Source organism: Balaenoptera musculus, chromosome 3 (assembly GCF_009873245.2).
Source record: "Balaenoptera musculus isolate JJ_BM4_2016_0621 chromosome 3, mBalMus1.pri.v3, whole genome shotgun sequence".
Taxonomy (NCBI): domain Eukaryota; kingdom Metazoa; phylum Chordata; class Mammalia; order Artiodactyla; family Balaenopteridae; genus Balaenoptera; species Balaenoptera musculus.
In genome coordinates, this window is record NC_045787.1 from 110917789 (window position 1) to 110942675 (window position 24887).

A 24887-nucleotide genomic window follows, 5' to 3' on the forward strand; every position below is an offset into this window, starting at 1 on the left:
GTAAATCTTTGTTGTTTATCTATTTTACGTATAGTAGTTTATCTGTCAATCCCATACTCCCAATTTATCCCTCCCTCCCTTTCCCCTTTGGTAACCACAGTATGTTTTCTACGTCTGTGAGCCTGTTTCTGTTTTGTATATAGATTCATTAGTATTACTTTTTAGATCCCACACATAAGTGATATCATATATTTGTCTTTCTCTGACTTATTTAACTTAGTATGATATTCTCTAGGTCCATCCATGTTGCTGCAAATGGCAATACCTCATCCTTTTTATGGCTTAATAATATGATATATATCTATTTAGATATATATATATCATCTTCCTAAACCAATCATCTGCTCATAGACACTTGGGTTGTTTCCCTATGTGCTTGAATTTAAACACCCATATAAGTTCAAAATTGTTACTTTAGTTTTTCCTCCCTTTGAAGTTTTCTACTCTCAGTGTAGCCCATACTGGTGTCTCCCATTATTCAAGAAATATTTTTAAAGTCTACTACAGGCAAGACACTATAGGGATACAGATAACATATAACTATTCCTGACTCCTTATCTGCACTATTTAATGAGCACTTAAAACACACCTAGTGTTAAACACTACCTACTACCTAATTTGATCTTTATAAAAAATCTGTGAGGTACTATAGTATCATTTTACAGATGAGGAAAATGAAGTTCAGAGATGTTAGATAACTTTCCTGGAGCCACAGAGTAATGGGGCTACCACCTTTCATTGTGCAAGTGTGAACTCCACAAGTGTGGTTATCCATACATAAGCTGGTGGGTGAAAATCCAGGACAGTCTGATTCCAAGGACTGTGTGCTCTTAACTATTACATTATACTGTCCCCCCATGGATCCAGTTGGCAAGGAAATTACAATCTGAATTTCCAGTTGCTATCATAACCACATTTTTCAAAGCTGCAACATGAGATGCACTATTACCAAGACAGAAAATTAGAAATTAAGGTATCTGAAAAAGCCTAGGGCATATAGATGTTATGCCTATATCACTTACTAATAAAACTACTTTTGAGGCTTGTACTGTTATTTCACAAACATACATCTAACTTTACAGAAAGTAGAGCTCATGTTGGGAACAAAGTATGTCCATAAAAACCTGCTGAGATAAACATTAACTAAACAATGCTAAAAGACAGCACTAAAAATCAAAACAGTTGATCCTCTTTCCTTTCTTGACTTAAATGACAAGGCTCTACACCCCTCAGCCACTTTATTTCTCTCTTTTCTTTCCCTAAAGGCATCCACCTTCTCTTGCCATTCCCCTGGCCTAGTTTCCAGTTCCTACCTCCAAACCTCCCTTCATCTGAGCTGGCTTGACTTTTGATGTTTTAATGTACTTTCGTTAATAAAAGACGCCCCAGTTGACTGTTGATTCCTCTATACCTCCTTTAGCATCCCATAGTTGGTCTGCCCTATAGTTATAATTAGTGTGTGTTCAATACGTTTTTTGGTTCTGCAACTGAATTATAAGGTAGTAACTCCCCTGATCTTCTCTCTATTTTCAGAATGTCAATTAATATTGTCCAGAAAAATAATTTTAACAACTTTCATAAAAACAGAACAATGTTTAAAGGGCACTTACAATTCATATTCATCCTAGTTTGGCTTATTTTTAAGCACTTACATTATTTTTTTTTAACATCTTTATTGGAGTATAATAGCTTTACGTTGTTGTGTTAGTTTCTGCTGTATAACAAAGTGAATCAGCTATACGTATACATATATCCCCATATCCCCTCCCTCTTGCGTCTCCCTCCCACCCTCCCTATCCCGCCCCTCTAGGTGGTCACAAAGCACAGAGCTGATCTCCCTGTGCTATGCGGCTGCTTCCCACTAGCTATCTATTTTACATTTGGTAGCGTATATATGTCAATGCCACTCTCTCACTTTGTCCCAGAAGCACTTACATTATTATTGTGAAGATATGCAATTGCTCGAAGAATCTGGAAGAGGTATTTTCTAAGTCGTTTACTCTCTAGTCCATGACAATAATGTTGTAACTCATCTAATACTGTGTGGTCAATAAATTCAAACACCAAATGAATTTTCTTTTTCTGTCTAAAAACTTCAATCAGATTGACCAGGTTTTCATGATGAAATTGCTATTAACAAGAGAAATGGATTTTTAGTATTTCATGCACCATAATTTGCACATATAAGACCCATATAATTTTAAAAAGAAGAAATATTCTCTGCTTCTTTTCCTCCATGCATTTCAATAAAAATTTCTCAACTGATTTGCTTACATTCCTATTTTTTTAATGTTAATCTATTTAATAATTAATATTTATAGAACAGAGGGAGATGTATTGCTTTACTTCAAGTTGACATTTGGTTGCCTACTAAAATAATTCAGAGTTAATGTACTAAAATGTATTCTGCTAAGAGATCTCTTCCTATCTTTTAAATTGGTTTGTGATTAAAAGGTCCGTATGATTTCAAATGAGCATGGATTCCAGTGCCACTGAGCATGTAATCTGAATTTACAGAAGTTAATTACTCTCTGAGATTTGTCCTGAACTCTCAAGAGTAAAATATAAGTTCCAGGTGGACGTTATAAATTCACCACACTGTAACAAAAGGGTATCAAAATATCTAGAAACTTTTCATATATGTGAAATACCAATTTATATCCATAGGAACTTTACATAAATATACAATTATTTGTGGGTACATTTTTGTTCATTGTCTGTAATATTCTATTAAGCAACCAAACACATTTTTAGACTGGTAAGCACTCACTGTCAAGATAATTTCAAAATGTCAAAAATGGCATGTATCAGCTTAGAAAACAAAAGAGGTTTATCATTTTATGCTGCTTATTCTATTTTTTAACACACTGACTTAATTACAATCAATTCTCAAATATTTAACTTTTTCAAATTACCAAAAATATTTATTCATTTGGCTAAAAATTAAGGGGTATATTTTTGATGTTGGATTCATCAAAAAGCTATACTTGTAAGAGAAAAAGTTTGCCTTTATTCCAATGGCACAACATCCATTTTTCTACTTATCTGTACTAATACATAGACTAAATTCCTCAAAACATGACTAATAGAAAAACATGCCAAAATATAATGCCAGATTTCTTTCCTATTTTTGCTCCCAATCCAATTTCCCTGGTTGGTGGGGTGCCAGAGTGCTGCAGCAACAACATGCTGGCAGTAGCAAAAAAAAAAAAGACTGCCTTTAGACACTATAATATTAATCCTTCAACTAAGGAGAATTACTGGTTTCTTGACCAGTCTTAATTTTAAAGGCAAAAGCAGATAAGGGTGAATGCGAGTTAATAAGCATTAAGGAACATCCATCCAGGGGTAAGTAATCAGTGACTTTCTCAGATAAACCATAAAACCACTTGAAATACTCCATTATCCTTTTTCAGGTTGTTTACTTTTGTTTTCCTTTATAAATAGAAAACTTTTCTACAGATATTCTCACTAATTACTCTAACTGTAATTTATTTAATGAAATTCTAGCAGATAAAAATTTAGTTCTAATTAAGTCATTATGGCAGTGTTTTTAGACTAAGAATGTTAACTAATCCAAGAAATCTCTCATGGAATTAGATCTGATCAAACTAAAAATTCTACAAGAAATAAACCAATGAGAAAAAATAGTTAAGCTATCTCAAAATAGTTTGCACAATAGTTGTAATAGTAAATTTTCAAATTCATCTCTGTGTTCTTGCCACATATTGGTTATTTTTACAAAACAATTAAGAAGAAAAAAATAATTAGCTTAAATGCAACAAAGGTGAAGAAAGAGCAAAAGATATTGCCTGGGAAAAGGTCTCCTTCTAGTCAGATATTCACTTATGGTGCACAACAGTTGCCTTACAGTATTATTATGTTTTAGGTCATCAGGATAAGGACAGGTATCGCTCACAAAATCATAACATCTTTATTGACTTTAACTTTCCTTTTCATTGTCTAGAAATAGAGCAGTTCCAACAATCCACACATGCCTAATATATTTCTTCTATTTAGAAAGCAAATTGATCCATCATATCTAATATAGACTTACAAAGAAAGAAGAGAATATTACTTTTGTATCAGATAAAAAAGAACAAGAACAGTATCTGTTTTCTTCATCACATGTAAAAACATCTAGGCAATGAACCTTAAAGCATCTAGATAAATTCCAATAAACAAAATACATATGTATATTTAAATATTTTAAAAATCACTACTTTTGTACCCAATTGCCAATGAATCTTAATGCTCCTTTCTTTACACTCCTGAGGTCTTTCCACTGAGTGGACCTATCATACCTACGTGAAATTCTATCTTGTCCCCTGATCTCTCCTGCTATTGTTCTCCACCTCTAAACACCTACCTATCATCTTTACTGCACTGTATTCCTGTCACCTCAAATTCAACATTTCTAAAACTGAACTAGTTCCCAAACCATGTCTCTTTTGGGTCTTTCATATTTCCATCAATGGTAGCAATCACTGAACCTCAAAGATACCTTTGATTCCCCTTCTGTTTCCTTCTACACTTTCATGTCTTCTTTAGTAATATATTATGTTCTAACTCTACTTTCCATTCAAATTGCTGCATTCTAGCAAGGACCCTCACATTTAACAGGATTCCTGAATTAAAAACACAACAGATCTCCCTATTTTTACTTTCTCAGTCCTCCAATCTACTCTAAAAAATAATGCTAGATTAATATTTACAGTTTCTTTACTCTGAATTCAAAACCTTGCACCTCTCACAAAATCAAGTTTTGATTCCTTAGCCTAAAAGACAAGACTTTAAAACCTACCTCCAGCTTAATTCTCTAATCTCACCTCCTTCTATTTCCATATAAGAAATTCTACAGGCAAATGCTCTTTGTCCTTTCTGCTCTGCTCTTTGTCCTGCCTTCAGCCTCTCTGAGTTTATGCTGTTCCCCTAACCTGGAATACAATAGTCTCTCCCTCTTTCCTAAATTCTACATACCCTTTAAGGCCAATTTCATGATCCATTTCCTCCAAGAAACCTTCCCTACCCAACAGGACTTTGTGTTAATCACTTGGCTTTTATTATCAGCCACTTAATATTCAGTATTATTTTTATATGCCCTCTTGTCTTTCTAATTAATAAAAGTCCTGAAGAGCAGGTACTGTCTTTTACGTCATTATAGTCACAGCATCTGGCACAAAACCCTGCACAAAGCAGACATTTTTACTAAGTATTATACCTGGATATTTCTGAATAATTACTTCACAATATTTGGCATAGCTTTTGTTACATTATACATAAGAACATATATCTAGTATCACTGTAAAATTACAAAATGTACACAGTAAGGTAAGCTATCACACTTGTTTTTCTATTATATGTCCAAATACATATGTTAACTGAAATATTCATTATATAATTTTTTATTCCATAACAACTTCCCTTTTGACTTACAGAGTGCAATTAAGGCAAAAGAAGCAAACCTTTAGCAACTTTATTTCTCTCGTTGCAATTTTGTTGACAGACTTTTCTGGTTTCTCATAAAATATCTTAATGGCCACTATCTGCCCAGTATCCTTATGTTTACACTTCATGACTGTTCCATAACTTCCCTCTCCCACTTTTCCAAGGGTTTCATACATCTCCATTTTCAAGCCCAGCTTCTTCTTTATAAAAAGAAAAGGGGGGGGGGGGGAGGAAGAAGGTTAAACATTTATACCTTTATTTATTCAAGGCGGATAATGCATTTCCACAATAAACCCATACTTAAAAATACGGAAACAGGAAAAGTAGGAATCTTTTCACATATTCTGTTTGTCTTCGGGAACTCTGCCAGTTCGGCAGTAAGGGGTCCTTGTGGGGCTCTGGCCCCCACCAGAACTTGGGGAGCTTCCTGCTGTCAAGATCATTCCCACCAAGAGTGAAGATTCGCTCATTACATGTCACCTATTCATCGTGAGTGGGGTCCCCACACGTCCAGTCATGCCCGCGTCAAATATGAGGTTCCCGCAAAGCTGCAGTCGCCAACAGGTCAGGCCCTGGGGCCCAAGAAAACCTCGGTCCCACCCGCTCCTCAAACCAGGCGTCTTAGGGTCCTGGACCAGTGCCGCGCCCTTCGCCCCTCAGTCGACCTCCTCCGGACAGCCGCCGCCGCCTCAGCCCATTCTGCAGTCTCGCCGGCCCGGCTCCGCGCAGTCTCAGCCGGGAACCAGGACACCGACCCTACCTATCCCGTCAGCTCCCAACGGCCTACTGCCATGGCAACAGTGCACCGGGCCTCTCGCTCGGGGCCTAGGGCGCAAGACCGGAACACCGGCCAGGCCCGACCCGGAAGGAAAAAGAGAGAACAAGCAGAAAAGAGTTCCTGGGGGGCGCTAACTGAAAGCCTCCTTGAGGGTGGAAGTGGGAAATACGAGCTGCTGTCGATCAAACTGGGGCCACTACACAAGGTTGGTTTTGAGCGGCGATGGGGGCGGGTCGCATTTTGACGGCAGCTTGAGTGACTGCAGATCCTCTAGGGAAGGGGAACCGGCGTGGAAGTTTATCCGACCTGCGTCTTAGATGCCCCCAGGCTCGTGAACACTTGCCACTTGTGCCGGATCCTAAAAGGATGCCTGGTGTCACCAGGCAGAGATTTCTTGTAAAACGAGACTTCCAAGGAAGTCTTGTGTAATTATAGTTTTCTAAGTTACCTAGTTAACGTTAATATTCCATAGATCTGATTTCGACCTCAACTGTTGACATTCATCCTTAAAACAGGGATGAAACGATTCATAAATCAAGAACATTTCTTGAACACCTCTTATATGCTTACAACTTTTTTTCGAACTCATAGTAATCCTTTTAAAAAACTCCCTTCCTACGTGTCAAAACTCTAAAAGTCCCTCTTGAAAAGCAAATAATTCAGAGGGCTCCACCACCCCCCAAAAAGAAGCCTTAATCTAATTGCTTAAGAACTAGACATGAGGTTCTGCTGGAGTGCCCCCCTCCAATGAATAAACTGAATATCACTGGAAGCGCCCAAGGAGTGCTGTCTTTGTTAGGGCTTTCATTTCTTTTTTCTGTAAAAAAAAGTGTAAGAGGCCGAATCTCACTGTGCTGCTCGGAAATAAGAGAAAGCACTATTATTGTCCGATAAATGCTAATCCAGTTGGTCTCACCCCACCATGCACGTTAAAATCACACCTACAGAGCTTTTTAAAAGGTCCCATCCCCAGAGATCCTGATTTAAATGAGTTAGGGTAAAGGAACTGGTATTTTAAAACCTTCCTAAGTGTTTTCTATGCTGCTAAGGTTTATACTGAGAGAGGTGTGGGGGAGAAAGGAGAAGTGGTCATGGTTTTTTGCTTATCACCACCAAAATATTCAGAATTGTCTTTCCTTTTGAAAAGTTATTCAACCATGTTAGAAAATACTTTCTATCTATGAATAAGAATATCATAATAAATCTTACAGCGGACCCAGACTTGCTGTAAAGCACATTTATTAAATATTTGTTGTTGGCTTAATATTGACAAGGGACAAAGCATGAATCAGAGTTCCTGCTCTCAGTGAGCTCACAATCTAAAGCTACAGTCTCTACAGTATAAAATTATAGCTTTAAAACTATTCTTTCTACAAATAGATTATGGCAGGCCTGGTAACCAGGACAGCCTATGATTCTTTCTTATACAGTAAAGCTCTAGGACTTAAATGAAATCTCCTCACTTGATTTTCTCAAAAGCGTTACTTCATTTTGGAAAACCATAATCTGTAGATTTCCAAAACAATTATAATAAATTGCTAGACAAATGACATAACGGATTTTTTAAAAAAAGTTTCTCTTTGGCATTGCACTGTAGGTAACCCTACCAGTGTGTCCTCATCCTTAGTTATAGGGAGGATAAGGATTGCTGTGGCAGGAAGGCAAAAATAAGAATATTCACCTTATTAGAGAACTACATTTGTGAATGCGTGTCTGTCAAGAGTCAGGCCTGGCTAACTTGATTACCAAGGCAGTTACTAAAAACAAGAGAAAGAATTCAGGGATTGAAGAAAGGGAGGTACCAACAAAGTAGAGAACGTTAACCCTTTCTGGTTCCATGAAAGTATGGGCAACGCTAAATTCCTCATTCTATCTTCCTATAACACCTTGGGCTGAGGAATTGCCCGAATGGGTTAAAAGAGCTCAGAGTTCAGACCAACAAAGCCCTGAAGAACAGAAATTGGCGGCAATAGAGGATAAGAACTTAATGACTAGAAGTAATGTCAGAATCCCAATGGTCAACATCCCCGAGCCCCCCTAGAGGGGGACATTTCAGGTCATTTACTTGCTAGTGTAGAAAACCTGAAATAAGTTACTCAGGCTAGATACATAACCCCCACCGACGTTTGCATGCTCTCTGCCCCAGATCTGAATCATAGTATTAGGTTTCTCTGACAACCAACCACCTATTGATATACTCTCTTGCGATCACCCCCACATTTCTTGACAAATACAACGGTACCCTATTGTAGCCAAATCCACGGACTCACAAAACCTCAAATAAGAGCAGACCCATAAAGGAAAAACAATTCCGTAATTCTATGGGGATTGTAAACAAATATTAGATAATCTATACCCCGTTCGTTTATCTCTGCCCAGAATTTCCAACCCTGGAAACCCACTGCAATGCACATGCAGGATTTTTGGTGGCCCTAAGGAAGCATTTCAGGGGATTTTACTTAGTATGGGCCTCAGCATTGAGCTGGGGAAAACGGAGGTCCCTTCCCTGTTCCCCACATACCAGACTTGATAAGCCATTGAGTCAACTAGGGGGCATTTTAAGTCCAAGTTATTTTTGGCTCTATTTTAAAGATTTAAGAAGCAAAACAAACTACTGCTTCCGACACCACCTCATCAATTGCCGTTCATTGGACAAACTGGACGGAAAACTAGTAAAGGTGTATAGCCGTCCTCAGCCCCGTAAATTTACCCGGTTCAAAGACCTGGAGGAAACTCGGATCCAGGCGACGCTCTCACGTGATCCGTTCTAATCGCGTCATAGGGACACGTGGTTCTAGATACTTCGTCCCCTCCCCCTTAGGCGTGGATTGTTGACAACGCCGCCGGCAGTCACGTGATCTTACGTCATCCCACCTTCTTTCCCTGATATCTCTGGCCCCGGATGCGTCCCTCTCTCCCCACCCGGTTGAGCCTAAACTAGTAAAAGAGGGGGAAACGGGTTGGTGTTTCGGTTTCGGTGTTTCTTAATCACAATCTCCAGCCTGAGCACAGAGAACAATAATTGGTCGATTAGTTGAGGAAGCCAAAATGGATAGGGTCCCTGCTAAAGGGCTCCAATAACGAGCTCTCCTACGTCCCGTCCCCTTCTCCCCACCCCTCACTCCATGGTACTGGCGGAGGGCGGAGGGATCTGGAGGCGGCGGAGGGAGACGTCATTGCAGGGTTGTTTGTGCAACCTCGGCGGAGGCAGTGATCCACAGTGATTCGGCCGCCGCGCCGGGGGGTGGGGGGGCTGCGCGGGACTCTTTTTTTTCAGACTGACCGCGGGGCAGCTGGGGAGCATGTCGACCCCGGCCCGGAGGAGACTTATGCGGGATTTCAAGCGGTAAGGGCCTTCATCTTCGCCTGGATGACGGCTCCTCCCCAAAGCTACGGGGCTGCAGGGCGGGGATCCGGGACACCTTCCGCTCATGACCCTAAGAGGGCCGCTGTGGGCCCAGCGGGACGGACGGAAAGCGCAGTCCTAGCCCCCGTTAGCACTCTCGTGTCCTTGCCTGTTCATTCGTTCGACGTAAGAAATTTCGATACCCCCTCGCCACCCCCTCCCCCTCAAAAAGTAAAAAGATGGCCATGGGCTGTCCTAGGATTCCCTGCTGCCCACTTGTCCCAGTTGCCCGATGTCTCGCCCTGGCGTTCAAACCTCATCCCCCGCCCCTGCACCTTGCGGTACCTCCTCTCTCTGCCCTGAAAGCAAGCCCTTGCAGAAGCCTTTCCCCCCGCTAGCTGCACCAGTTAGCTTTGTTCGATGGCCTTGCGGTCTCCTTCGAGGGCCAGGGTTGGGGCCAAACCCTCTCGCCCTCCCTCCCTCCCCATTCTTTCTGCAGTGAGGGTGGGGTCTGATGCGCTAGGGCCGGAGGTTAACCCATCCTCCGAAACCCGACTCTCCCCCCGCCCTCCTGAAAGGACCTTGAGAACTGGCTTAGAGGGCTGGGACTTGGGCTGGCAACCCCAGCTGCTAATGCTTTCTGGAACTCAGCTCTGTGGCCTGGTGTATAAAGTCCTATCTATAGCCTCCAAAGCCTGGGGAAATGCCGCCCTGGAGACTGGCGCTAACCTGATACTCCCTGGGCCTCCTTTTGTAAAGTAGGGTTTTGTTAGGAGGTGTTGGGGTTAGTGAGGAGGAAGTGACTTTTTTTCAGTTGTTTCCCGTTGATTGAATGCTTGGAGGTACGGGGAGAAAAATGACGGAGAAAACTTAGCATTACGCTCCTCTGCGCATTTTTAAGTGTTTTTCTATGGAGACCCGCCCTGCTTGAGGCAAAATACCTAGTGTAAGAACTTAGAATGGCCGCTCAGGAAGTAATCTCTCAACTTCATTATAAACCCTTAAATGAGGCACTTGGAAGCCATTGTTTGGGGCTTTGGCCAGTTTATCATTGAGTGTATTCGTAACTTAGCATTTATCTTTGGTGGGCGGGCTTCAAGCAGCATATCCTCTAACGCTTCTGTTCGTTTTGGCCTATTCTGCTTGAGGTTGACTAAAAAGAGCCATTTTGGGGGGTGACTAATATCAAGTATCATACCACATGGCAGTCTATATATATATAATGTAACTTTTTTTTTTTTTACTGAGATGACAGTCTTTAAAAGGAGATGTACGTTTTGGTGCAGAACTCGCTTTCTACAGCTTGAAACCAGTAGATTTCAGATTAGCTCCCATGAGTGAAATTCAAATATTAAAACTTCCCAGTTCGTGGCCATTGTTACCCTGGTTTCTCACTGCAATTCTCTGCTTAATTCTGAGTTCTATACTTGGCATCTTTGGTAGTTTTCCAGGGGACTTCGGTTGCAAGAATTTGATTATGACAAATGTTGGAAGGTAACTTTGTATTGAGTTGCATGATCTGAGAGGTAGATTTAGTGTTGGTGCAGAGCTTTTAAAATAGGGACTGAGGGGAAAACCTTACCAAAGCTTTGATTACTTTAAAACCTATTGCTAATTGAAGCAAATGGGATAAAGTAACTCTACTGCCTAAAACTAGTTTCCTAATTAAATTGGATATACGTGTGTTTTCAGCCATTTAGTGTTTACACTGAGGTGGGGTTTTTTTTGTTTTTGTTTTGGGGGGAGGAATATTTGGTGGCCATGTTGCACAAGTAGCTGTGGTTAGGACTCACGAAGTCTTTGCATGTTGACAACAGTAAAATCGTTTTTTCACTTGAGGTTTTTACTTTGTTGTTACTGTTGAAGGCAGTTCTTGAACAGATATCTTAACCTTGGTGATATTTGAAGAGGGATGACTCCAGAGCGCTTTTAAGTCATGGTTTATTCCAGCTCAGCACAAGAACAAGGAAATTGATTTACTTTGTTTCTCAAAGTAGATGGTGTACAGTCCATAGGTGTTCTGTTTGGCGTTCTTAGTGGCCTTAATGTTCAACTTTTAAAATTTCTACTCTGGATTTCTAGATTGCAAGAGGACCCACCTGTGGGTGTCAGTGGCGCACCATCTGAAAACAACATCATGCAGTGGAATGCAGTTATATTTGGGTGAGTTGAAAGAAATGACAAATGGTAGGTGTGGTGATTTTTTTAAGAAAAGTGAACGTGTAACAACTAGGAAAGGGAGCTGAGGGATCAGGGATCTTACAAAAACTGCAAGGTAAAAAAAAATTCTGAGAAGAGTTTCGGCAGTTACATAAAATTTATGATTTTATGATCACTTTGGGCTTTACATGATAAAAATATCATTTGAGACTAAAGGAGAAAGATAAACTATTTTGTGGAAAATGTGCCAAGCAAATTCTTACGCTTGCATTCTACTAGAACTGTATAAAGGGCTAGGAACCAAAAATACTAGAACTTCCACCATGGTAAGGATTTAAATGAAAAATGTTTCACACCTCAGTGTGAAATAACTGAATGGAGCCTTTTGAGATGCATTCTTACCTTTTACAGATAGTAAATATTTTATATATGCTTTTTAATTTAAAATTTCCTTATGGTTTTTCTTTAGTTTTGCAGAACTGGATTTTATTTTCTTTTGCTCTTTTTTTTTTTTTTTTTAATTTATTTATCAGTAATAGTGGCTCACGGGCTTAGTTGCTCCGTGGCATGTGGGATCTTCCCAGACCAGGGCCCGAACCCGTGTCTCCTGCATTGGCAGGCAGATTCTCAACCACTGCGCCACCAGGGAAGCCCCTCTTTTGCTCTTTTTAAACTAGGGTTTTGCACTAAAACTTTAAAGGAATACTTTTGTAAACAGAATTCTGAATTGCTATTGAATCAGTTATGAGAGTCTACGTTAAAGACTAGTGGAAAACTGAGTGTAGTTCACCCTTCTAATTCAGGCTGTTAGAATGCTTCTTTGAGATCTTGAATGTGCCTTGCAAGTGGTAATTAAACTTCATGTTGCTGCTTAGGAAAGATGAAATTGGAATGTGGTAGCAAGGAAAAGATTTGGGCAAAAGAAACTGGCTTTCTTGGTGACATCAGATAAATCTAGTCGATTTGAACAAGAGCTATTGCTCTTTTGAAGAGCAGGACACTTTGGTGTCATAATTATCTTTTTTTAATATAAATTTATTTATTTATTTTTGGTTGCGTTGCTGCGCATGGGCTTTCTCTAGTTGCAGCGAGCGGGGACTACTCGTCTTTGTAGCGCGCAGGCTTCTCATTGCGGAGGCTTCTCTTGTTGCAGAGCACATGCTTTAGGTGCGCAGGCTTCAGTAGTTGTGGCGCACGGGCTTAGTTGCTCCGCAGCATGTTGGGATCTTCCTGGACCAGGGCTCGAACCCTTGTTCCCTGCATTGGCAGGCAGATTCTTAACCACTGTGTCACCAGGGAAGTCCATGGTGTCATAATTATCTTAAACTAAAGGGTATTGATTTCCATCTTACTGATATACATTGAAAGTAAGACTTTTCCTCTTAAGAATACAGATACTTACAAAAGGGTTGGTATTTATGAACTGAATTCTTTTTGTGCTAAAATTATGACAAGTTTTTTTTGTTTTGTTTTTTGCAAAACCACCCTAAAAGGAAAACTTTGAAAATTAAAGTTACCTTTTATGTCTATATCAATAAAAATCCAGGGCTGAGGTGATACTAAATTAACAATAAGTTAAATACTCCACAAATTACCAGAATGAGCCCCTCTTTCTCTGAGTTTATTCTTTCCACTTGTGAAAATCAGGAAAAAGCAGAATGAAAAACTTCTTTTAATCAGAAATCTTCTTGTTTTCAGACCAGAAGGGACACCCTTTGAAGATGGTAAGTCATTCTCAATGTTTTCTATTAAGAGGCTTCTTTTAAGTAGGGAATTGTAACACCAACCTATCTAGTTAACTAGTTTCTATTGTTAATAGGTCAAATTGTAACTAAATAATGCTACTGAGAATTTATAGTTTACAAAGGACTTTCTTCTCAAGTCAGCTTGATCACCTTCATTACTAGTTCCCTCTGTTACTTTGATATTGGCTGTAGAACTCTAAGCCTAGATTAGATGGTGGGGTCTATGTTGAGAATAGTTTAAATGGCCTTGTAGCATGCTGAAAGTGTCCTTGAGGTAAACATCAGAAGGGTAATCATGCTTTTTTAACTTTATGTATATTGATCAGGTGCTGAGCTGAAATTGTTCTTAATCATACACAGCTGCCAGTAGCTTCACATAACAGCTAGCATTTGACACCCGTAAATAGTTACCATTCTGCAGGATCTTTTGCGTCTTAAATTCAGTATTTTCACCAAGAGCCAGGAAAATGGAAAACTCCTTCTAATATGTATTTATAGTTGAACTTCTCAAATTGAGTTTAACCAGATACTTAGTTTCCCTAATTGTAGCATGGATTTTTTAAAAATTGTTAAACAGATTTGTCTTAGTTATCACAATGGCTTCAGAATTAACCCATCAAGGATATTTGTACAAATAATGATTGCAGAAGTATTTTTAAGGAGATAACCTGAATGTTCAATAGGAGAAATGGTTAAGCAAATTATGATATATCTAGACTCTAGAATATTATGTACCTATTAAAGAATAAGGTAGATCTGGACGTATATCTGAGGAGACAAAAAACTTGCAGAATGTATGTTGTAATACCACATTTTTACTAAATACATACATGCAAGTGTGTGTGGTTAAAGGGGGTTATATACCATACTGTTACCAGTGGTTACCTCTAGATGGGGGGTAAGGAGTTGAAGGGAGGTACTCAAGGAGTTCAGCTTTTTACTTTATACCAGAGGATTCTTAAGGGTGGTCCATAAACTCCTTAAGTTCCCTGTGACTCTTTCAGGGGTTCCATGGGATCAAAACTGTCTTCATACCAGTAGTGAGACATTTGCCTTTTTCATTGTATTAACATTAGCTCTGATGGTACAAAAGTGTTAGTGGTTAAAACTGGCCCTAAGCAGTTTAGCACCTTGGCATATATCAAGATAGTGGCACCAAACTGCTGGGAGTCATTGTATTTTTTGCATTTTAAAAGATGCCAGTTTCAGTTTAAAATGTCTTGATGAAAAAGTGGGAATTTATTAATATTACTAAATTCTGACCGTTGAGTATGCATCTTTTTAATATTCTGCGTGATGAAGTTGGAAGTATGCATGAAACACTTCTCTTACATACCAAACTATGATGGTCATCTAGAGGGAAAGCAGTTCTGCAGTTGTTTGAGCTGCAACTTCAATTACTGCTTTCTTCATGGAACATTTTTTACTTGAAGGAATGACTGACAAACTCCGGTTATTTAGATTCGAGTTTGTATTTGGTTGACGTATTCTTAAAAGTTACCAAAATGAGCTGTTAGGTCAAGCAAAGTGACTGACAGTATTTGTAGCTGCTGATAAAATGACGGCTTCCCAATACTTTTAAGACTTCTCTCATGAGATCAGTAGGTGGTATTACCTGTTGTGATTTTTTTTTTGATGGAGTATATATATAATGAAATACGGCAACATTTAGAAGATTTGGATAACTCAGTGAACCAATATTTTCCAAATGGCCAATGTATTAGAAAATTATGGATGGATAAAAGATATATGCAATATGCAACAGTTGTTAATGTAACTGATGCAGAAAGTTTTTGTGGTTTCAGATTCTACATTGCAGCTAACCTTTAAAAATGTACCATTTCTTTGGTGTAATATCAAAGAATATCTAAATTATCTGAAAAGGCTATGAAAATAGTCTTTCCTTTTTCATTTACATATTTGTGTGAGGCCTGATTTTCTTCATGTACCTCAACCAAAACAGCATGTTGCAATGATTGAATGCAGAAGCAGCTAAGAGAATGCAGCTGTCTTCTATTAAGCTAATCATTTAAGAGATTTGCAAATATGTAAAACAATGCTACACTTCTCACTAACTTGGTTGGGGGAAATATAGTTATTTTCATTAAATGTTACTTAGGTTAATGTGTAATGAGTTTACAGTTGTTAATAAATATGTTAAGTTTTCCTTGAGTTATAGTTTCTAATACAATAAATATAGATAGTTATAGCCTGTGATGTGCTGGAGGCAGCTTATACCGATTGTGAGAATAGATTGTTTAAAAATTTGGGGGAATTTTTGCAAGTTGGTTATTAAAGAGCCCATATTTTTAAATTATTTTCAATTTTTGGTAGAAATACTATAAAATGGTATGCTGTTCTCAACTTCATATTCAGTGACTTCACTTTGGAAGCTTGGCGTGGTTGGGAGTAAGAGTATAAAGGGGTCCTGAGACCCCATAATGTGAATTTAAAAAGGTTAAAAAAAAGCTGTTTCATATCTGTGTTTGTCTGAAGTGTTTATGTTGTACATTTTTAAAATTAAAATTAAAACTGTAAAACTATATAACTAGGTATAAGGCTATCTTTGCTAATGAACTGTACATTTCATAGACTCTATTAATATATCAAAATGTGAATTACATATCATCTTTGATTTTGTTTGTATCTTTGGCCTCCCTAATCCCAAATTTCCAAACAAAAAATGTAAAGAGGTAGAGGTTACATACTGAATATATGACTAATGAAAATAAAATATTAAATATTTTACTAAATACATGCCTCTGATACTGGAGTCATGAGTTTAGAATTTAGGGTGAGAAAGGGTTTTTGTTTTGTTTTTTTAAACTGCATTGATGAAATAAGGAAAGAAGCTTGTAGAGACATCTGGAATGGTTTTAAACTTTTATTGACTTCATTAGGAATAAGCCTTAACTTACTATGCCCAAGGTGTTGTGGTTGGAGTACCTATCCAACCTTCAGGTAGATTTCCTCAAAATAAAAGGACTCTGGATAGTGAATAAATGCAAAAGGAGGCTAGAAAGACAAACACGAAACTATTAACGGTGGTTGTTTCTGCTAAATAGATTTGGAATTTAAGAGCTCTTCTTTGTATACTCTGAACAGATTGACTTTATTATAAATGCATAATTTTTTTTAAATGCCTGTTTCTTTTGACCATAAGATAATGATTTAGACTGACCAAAATGTACTGTATTGGTCTATAACCAACAGTAGGCAGTTACACTAATGCTTAACTGATTCTTGGCATACTTAAGTGATAGGGACAGAGCAGACTTTTCACATTAGTGGCCATGCCTCCAATCTGAGTCCTTTGTCATGTGGTGGTGAGCCCATCTCAAAATCATTTGGCACCCCCTTCTAAGTTACAATAAATTATTTGTAGTTCCTCAAATGTGCATTTAAAATTTTGGTAGCTAGGGCAAAATTGCTTTCCAACAATATGACAGTTAATGTTCCCACCAGTAGCACATGTAAGTGCTTGTACCCCCCAAGTGCTTGCCAATGCTGTATGTTATCAGTACATAAATAGTATATTTAGTATGTTTTATGCGCTAAACCAAAATTGACATTAATTTTTGTGTGGTCGTGCAAAAGCCAGCATGGGCTTGGGAGTTCATTGATGAAGAGAGAGAAAAGTTATGCTTGTCTTTACTGTAATTATTTTGGTTTGTTTTCTATCTAGGTACTTTTAAACTAGTAATAGAATTTTCTGAAGAATATCCAAATAAACCGCCAACTGTTAGGTTTTTATCCAAAATGTTTCATCCAAATGGTAAGTAGCAATTTATTAGCCTTTGCAAATGATAGAAGGAAAAAAGAGTTGTTTCATCCTTTTAGGTCTTGCCCATACTTCTCGTTATTAGGGCCCACTTCTAGATGTTGCTTCTATGTCAATATTAACCATACTTTTGTAGTCTGGAATCTTATCAAGGTTCCAGATTTGAGGTAAAGTTTTGTTTTAATAACTTCTGATTTTAAAGTAATATCTATTTATTTATCAAAATGTGAAAGATACTAAAAAGAATTTATAGCTTAAAATTTAGCTTGCAAATAAATGTACAAAATTAAGATCATGTTGTATGTAAAGTTAAGTAATTTATATATAACATGAACATTTTCACTTATTAAATATTCTTTTGTATCTTTTTTTTTCTCCTCCTTTGGCCGTGCCACGCGGCTTGTGGGGTCTTAGTTCCCCGACGAGGGATCGAACCCGGGCCCCCGGCAGGGAGAGCGTGGAGTCCTAACCACTGGACCACCAGGGAATTCCCTATATCATTCTTAATGGCTGCAAAATGTTCTGTTTTATGAGTTTACCATTATTTATTTAATCATTGTCCAGTTGGTGATTTTTAATTGTTTACAGTTTTAAACAGCACATTTTTCTTGAAAATAAATCTCAAATACCCATGAATAAGTTTTTAGAAGTAGGATTACTAGGTCAAAGATTTGTATGTTTTTAAGGGTTTTTTTAAAATACAGTTTTCCTCCCTTGTTCCTATTTTTACTTTTAGCAGTTTATTACTATTTTCCATAAATGATTGCTAAGTGACTCTTTTGTAATTAAATTTGCTCTTCCTGACTTATTGCTCTTTACTTCTAATAAATTTGTATTCCTGGATTATAAATTACTGTATGAAAGACTTATTTTCCAGAATATTTAAGTTCTTTTTCCCTTTTATATCCTTTGCACATTTAAATGTGGTTTTCCCCATCAGTTAACTTACTTTCAGGAGGAACATTTTCAGAGGTCCTCTTGATTGTGCGTCTAGTCTAGAACTACAGACTACGTGAGATAACTGCAGGCAGATAGGGGTCTCCCTACTCATAGGAGAGGTGTGTTTGTGTGTCTGGGATCAAGGTGACTTCCCAATAATAGATTAGATCATAGATTTAGCCTTTGTGCTTTATTGCTGTGAAGTCGCTTTTTCTTTCAAGGTCTTCCCCCACCCAGAGGCAAGGCAGCTTTAATTTTATTTTCTGTTTCTATTCTGAGGAAATTTTCAAGTCACTTATTATCATTTATTCTACTGTAGCTTTACTAGCTTTGACTTGTTAGTGAATCAACCCAAACTAGTAAGGGAGCTCTGTAAATCAAGGTAGAAAAGACTGTGGAATGTGCAAGGAGTATATGTGTATAGGTTTAAGATTTTCAGCCTTAACAAATTTATAAGGAAACAGTGTATTTGATTTTTCTTTTATCCCTTCATATTAATAACATGGTTTCCCTTATTTCCACTATCAGTACCTTATTTAGTTAACTTCTTAGTTTGCTTTTTTTAAAACATCTTTATTAAAAGATTGACATACTGTGCTACTCACCCATTTAAGTTGTACAATTCAGTGGTTTTTAGTATCTTCACTGAGTTGTGCAACCATCACCATTATCAATTTTAGAACATTTTTATCACCCTCCCCAAAAAATCCCATGCCTATTAGCAGTCACTCCCCATCCCCACCCCCGCTGCCTCCCAGCCATAGGCAACCACTGATTTATTTTCACTCTACAGGTTTGCTTATTCCGGACATTTCATATAAATGGAATCATATAATATATGTGGTCCTTTGTGATTGATTTCTTTCAGCTGACATAGTTTTCAGGTTCATCTGTGTTGTAACACATACTTGTACTTCATTTCCTTTTATTGCTGAATGATAATCCATTGTATGGATAGACTACATTTTGTTCATTCATCAGTTGATGGATGTTCGGTTTCTAGTTTACTTTTGGATTACTTCTCAAAAATAGTTACTAGTTCAAAACTTTAAAATCATTTTACAGTTTTATGGGTCTTACAGAGGTGATGATTTTTGCTTTGGACTTGCTAAGTTTGATGTTCCTATGGGATACACAGTAAGTGGTTGACTGTGCTGCTTTAAAGCTGAGAGTTAAATCCGGTCTAAGGCTAACAATTGGAAGTACCTAGCACATAGATAGTAATAATTGAGGCCATGAATAAAATTGCCCAGAGGGTGTGTAAAGGGTAAAAAGGAAGAGGACCGAGGATAGAGCCCTGAGGAATGAAGGTACTTAAGTGTAATTTGCGTCCTCTCCCCAAAAAGGCCTCACTTATTCCTGTTTGATGCAGAGTGGTCTGGCTTGTTCTGTGAAGCATTCCACAATTTGGCAGTATCTATAACATTTAAATGCATTTATCCTTTGTCAACACAGCAATTCTGCTTCTGGAAATTTATTGTAGAGATAAATAATCTGGCAAGTTCTGGATAAAAATTTATGTTCATTGTTTGTATTCTCACATAATCAGTTCAGGAGGGGGGAAAAGCCTCTCAAATGTTAGACTTTTAAAACGGTAATCACTTGATTTTTATTTTTGTTATGAAAGGAATGCATACTTATTGGAAAAACAAATCATAAAGTACAAGGAAAGGTAAAGAAAATAATACCCTTCATAATCGTACTATTTACAGATATCTACATTTTGGCATTTAGTCTTACAAATGTTTTTGTGATTGCATACACTTCAAATGAAAATATTTATAAATAATTCTTTATAAAAAATGGAATTATCCTAAATAAGTAATTGGAAACTTATTAATGTAATATATTGGGGGTGTCATTCTACATTAATTAACATATGGTAGATGTATATCATTTCTGGCGGCGGTATTGGTATGTACCGTTAATAACGTACCATTATTTAGCCAGTCCCCTCACTGTGGACCAAAGGTAGTTTCCAGTTTGTCACTTCTATAAAGAGTATTATAGTGAACATCCTGTAAATAAAACTTTGCATGTCCATGATTATTACTTTTAGAGTGGAATTGCTATGTCAAAAAATTAGCTTTTTTATCTCCCCAAGAACTTTATTTAGGAATATTTGGAAATGTGGAATTTAAACAGATTTGCTATATAGTATGTGATGAAAAAATTTAACTCTCAGCCTCCTGATCAAAAGGCGCATAAAGAGTCCTTAGTTTGAGACTGATTTTCCTGTGAGACAAAAAGTTTTAGTTATTGACTAATGTTCAAGATTTCTGACTGAACCAAGCATTTGGTTTGTGGTAAAAATTTCTCTTTAATTGTTAGAAATGACAAAGTTAATATGTAACCAATTTTAGTGTTGTCTTTGCAGTGTATGCTGATGGTAGCATATGTTTAGATATCCTTCAGAATAGATGGAGTCCAACATACGATGTATCTTCTATCTTAACATCAATTCAGGTAAGCATGTGTTAGGATGCATCTTAACTTTTCAAGATTCTGTGGGATATAATTGGCTCTTTTAGGATCAATTTAAAGGCCAAGTGAGCAAACTAACCTTCCCAACACTAAGGTAACCAGTGGCAGAGCTTGGACAAAACCCTCATGATTTTTATACAACCAATCTGCTTTTTCATTCGTGACCACATTGGATCAAATACACAATCATTCTGATCAAATTTAAGTATAAAGTGTTCTCACAGGTCAGGTGTTTGTTTTGTTTTGTTTGTTTTTTGCCACACCACAAGGCTTGCGGAATCTTAGTTCCCTGACCAGGGATTGAACCCATGTCCCCTGCAGTGAAAGTGCAGCGTCCTAACCACTGGACCACCAGGGAATTCCCTCACGGGTCAAGTATTATTCGTGCCCACAAAGAAGAGTCTTCTTGGAGAGAGATAAAGATGATTGTTTAGAAAAAAACATAGGGACCTCAAGAAACTGCCAAGTGCAGAGAAGCATTGAGTATGTTACCCCATCCAAGAAATTTTTAAACGAAAGTAAATAACTATTCGCCAAAGCACTCTGGCAGAATATTTCAGAGTTGACCTTGAATGACAGTTTGGGGGAGGGGTGGGGGGTGAGTGATGTTTTAGTTATATGGATTTGAGAGGAGCAGAAGTAACGTTTTTGGTTTATGACCTTTATAAAGTTTTTTCTGTCACACTTCTGCTTTAATTCACGTCATCTTATAAAGTGTTTTCAGCTTTCCTGTTTCATTCCCTTGCTGCTAGGTGCATATGTTTTGTTGATTAAAGGAAACAAGGTACACTACCCAACTTACTGTCAGAAATTTGCAAGTTTACCTCAGTAATAGAGTTAAACTTTGGAAAATGTTAGTTGCTAAGCTATTTTATAGATATTGTGTGTTAACCAAATCAAGTTATTTCCTGGTTATTGTCTCAGTATGCTGAAGAATATTGTTCTTTTCCAATTTCTTTGAGATTAGAGGTCTTAAGGCAATTAAGAACTATCTGTTTTGAAAGCTTAAGTTCTCTAGCAGCAGGAAACTTAAGTGTATTTATCAAACCATTTCTGAAAGTACTTAGATCTAAAAATATGTAAGACGTACTAATTTCTGTCTTTCTTCATAGAATAATTTGTTTTGTACAACTTCTGTGCTCCATATCGGACCCATGTTAATATAAATAACTCTACAAATATGTTTTATCTTCTGTCTTTCCTTCTAGTCTCTGCTGGATGAACCAAATCCAAATAGTCCAGCCAATAGCCAGGCAGCACAGCTTTATCAGGAAAACAAACGAGAATATGAGAAAAGAGTTTCGGCCATTGTTGAACAAAGCTGGAATGATTCATAATAGACAACTGGTCTGTTAATCTTTTTCATCATTGTTGTGTATAATTTACCTCTCAGTAGAAAGGCTAACAAATTTTAAGTGCCACAGGTTTTAAGGATTCTGCAGAAAAAAAAAAGTCCTTCGGTTTAGAACCTACAAAAGCTTGTGTATCTTGATTAATGTACTTTTTATTGCATGGTGTGAACTAAGTTATTGCTTACATAAATTTGTAATATATCCTGTTTGTATTTTTTTCCAAGTGTATAATGTTGGTGTGGAGTTTTCATGACAGAATATACACATTTTGTAAATCTGTACTTTTTTCAAATATTGAATGCCTTATTTTTGAATTCTTTAGATTTTTAAATTGGAGAAAAGCACTTAAAGTTTTTTATATATGAATATTACATGTAAAGCTGTTAAAATACATAACTTCAGTGCAAGAGACTTTGTCACTTATTTCCTTATCTGAGTAGGAGGGGTTAATAAGTCTCTAGCTCTCCATCAATTGATAGTTTCATGTCTGATTTCAAAAGAACAGATTTATATTTTATCAAGAAATTCTTCAAATTCGATTCTAAACACCAATTATAATCTCAAACTTTATTTTGAATGTACCTATATTAGTTTCAGTTGAGCAATTATAGACATAACTGGTTTGATTCTGTCCAACTCTGTATTTAGGCCACTTGTTACTGTTTTTTCATGCACTACTTACTGTTAAACTCTACCTTTTGCGATTTCACAATTTGCACCTCCACCACGAGGAATTGGCACCTCTACCATGAGCAGAGAGCTGATGCAACTTATTTTGCTGCTTGATAGCACTTTAAAAGATTTTTGATAATGAAAAAAGTAAACCGTCAACATTTACCAAAAACTCATGCCCCACTATTAACAATAAATAAGAACTTGTTGCATTGGTTTGAACAAGGCAGATATTTGGAAGGAATCTTGGTGTAATTTAAATATTTGAAAACTGCCTTTTAATGCAATTGCCTATCTGTTTATTCTGGAAAAATGTTTTAACACCAGGGCCTGCTGAGTTGCTTTCTCTTGTGGAGATTTTTTTTTTTTTTAATCTCCTAAGTTGTATAAAAGTTGTACTGCATTTTAGTTTACTGGATAAACATAAAACACAGTATTGAAGAAAGCTAATACAAAGCTATCCTATGCCTTCAAATAGTATAGAAAATGGAAAATATACAAGTAAATTCTGTTGAACCACCTGTGTAGTCTTTCTAGTAGTTAAAAGAGCTATTTCATTAACCCCAAGAGTTTCTTGCACATTCATAGTAGCTTAGTAAGCTAACAGCTTCTTTTCTATTGAAAGACTGATTTCTCTACTGGAAGACTGTAGGATGGCAATATCTATAGGTTCTATTTATTAAGCAAATTTTAGAAAGGATAAGTGCTGATGTTTCCCTTTAAAAGTTAATACTTGAGAAATTTGGGGGTAAGTGTATGATCTTAGGGAACTTTTGATACATTTGAGAGTTAACTCACTGGAATTATGCCCCCGTCCCCCCAAAAAAAGATGCTTTATTTAAAGGTACTTTTTGGTCATATCAAATGTGTGATACTTCTATATTCAGCTCTAAAACAGTTTCTTTAGACATTTACTCCAGTGACTGTCTCTTAGATTAAATATACAGTAGCTATGATAGTCTCCCCTCTTATTTCATTAAATGCTATTTGGATACTACAAAATCTATTTTTATCCTTAACCTGTTTTCCCTATTTAAAACTGAAATATTTCAAGTATTGATAGATAATTATAAGGAAGTTACATCTTACTTCGCAGGCAGTTAATGAGCTCTAACTCCTAAATTCAACACATGCATAAAACTCATATCTAGCCCCCATTCCTATTGGAGAAAATTCTTAGGAATGTTGCATCTCTCAATTACTCTTCAGTTTTTTTCTTCAGCCTTGGAACAGATTCCTGTTTCTTTGGTTGAATACCAGATGTACTTCAATTTACAAAGTCATGTCATGCAAAGAATGTTTACTCTAAAATTTACTACATAAATTTTATAAATGTATGGTACGGCAAGAGGCTAGAACTAATTTATTTTGGTACAAATTTGGATTCATGTTAAAGATTAAGTGCATTTGTGATGTGCAATTCCTCTGTAACAGTACTTCTAACATAACTCTGTGCAAGGCACTATTCTAAGCACTTTAACATGATCACATTTCAAACTCAGAGTAATCTTATGAGGTGGGTACTACCGTATTACAGATGAGGAAACTAGGTACAGATCAAGTAACTTTCTCATGGTCAACCAGCCAGTATGTGATAGAGCTGGGATTTGAACCCAGGCAGTCTGGTCTTTTAGCCAATAACTATACTATCCCTTAAGAGATGTTAAGGGATTGAGTTCAGTTTTAAAATTCTACTGAACTTAAATATTCATCCCAATTTGTGAAAATACCATGTTGATTGAGTTTTATATAGACTTGTGTCTATCCAGTGAAGAGGTTTTCACCATTTTTCACTTTTTTTTGTAATGTAAACAAGTAAAGTCTGGATATAGGAACACTCTCATCTCTGATAGAAAGCACTCTTGACTTATAGACCAATTTTTTTCCCCTTCCTAGAAATATCCTTGAGTCTGTACAGACACACACCCCAAAATTAAAAAGTTCCATGAATATGAATAACTTCTGAAACTGATCTAAAAATTCTTCCTCATGTAGGTGGAAGGTAGTGGAGAGGAAAGCTATTGAAGGTGGCTTATTTAGTAAGTCTGTTGTGTGCCCAGTAAACAAGGTACCTATCTTAATTTATTCATTTAGTACTCTTTTAGAAGACAGAAGCCTGGGGCTCAAAAAACAATTTAGAGTTATGTCTAAGGTAACCTCAATTCTCCCAGGTTTTAAGAGA

General features: G+C 37.1%; 2 protein-coding genes across 10 annotated transcripts in view; one reads left to right on the top strand and one right to left on the bottom strand.

The window, feature by feature from the left end:
* CDKL3 (cyclin dependent kinase like 3) overlaps positions 1-9336 on the bottom strand; it is a 51230-nt gene extending 41894 nt beyond the window's left edge. For 4 of the 8 annotated variants that reach the window (XR_005019211.1, XM_036845938.1, XM_036845933.1 and 1 more), the window contains exons 1-3: positions 5929-6055; positions 5466-5648; positions 1936-2130 (exon numbers count right to left, since the gene is read on the bottom strand). Coding sequence is in view for 7 of the 8 variants with exons in the window: in XM_036845938.1 (XP_036701833.1) it covers positions 1936-2130; positions 5466-5630 (360 nt within the window). In the remaining variant the exon portion in view is untranslated. Of the gene's footprint in view, positions 1-1935; positions 2131-5465; positions 5649-5928; positions 6056-6113; positions 6221-8936 lie in introns of those variants that run through there. The other 4 variants (XM_036845937.1, XM_036845936.1, XM_036845935.1 and 1 more) reach the window with 4 other exon arrangements.
* A 68-nt stretch (positions 9337-9404) lies between these two features.
* On the top strand, positions 9405-23221 carry UBE2B (ubiquitin conjugating enzyme E2 B). 2 transcript variants are annotated; one of them, XM_036845940.1, is made up of 6 exons: positions 9405-9572; positions 11655-11735; positions 13431-13456; positions 17163-17252; positions 20575-20663; positions 21890-23221. In XM_036845940.1, exons 1-6 carry the CDS (start codon positions 9529-9531, stop codon positions 22016-22018), a joined length of 459 nt encoding a protein of 152 aa, XP_036701835.1. In that variant the 5' UTR covers positions 9405-9528; the 3' UTR covers positions 22019-23221. The 2 variants fall into 2 exon arrangements, with proteins under 2 accessions (XP_036701835.1, XP_036701836.1); XM_036845941.1 differs by lacking the exon at positions 17163-17252 and having other exon boundaries at positions 9421-9572; positions 21890-22917.
* Positions 23222-24887: the final 1666 nt, after the last annotated feature.

Excerpts from the sequence above, each read along its gene's own strand:
- UBE2B (XM_036845940.1), top strand. The coding sequence starts at position 9,529 with ATGTCGACCCCGGCCCGGAGGAGACTTATGCGGGATTTCAAGCG. Across the intron at positions 9,573-11,654 it reads CTTATGCGGGATTTCAAGCG|ATTGCAAGAGGACCCACCTG; the intron begins GTAAGGGCCTTC and ends CTGGATTTCTAG. Across the intron at positions 20,664-21,889 it reads CTATCTTAACATCAATTCAG|TCTCTGCTGGATGAACCAAA; the intron begins GTAAGCATGTGT and ends CTTTCCTTCTAG.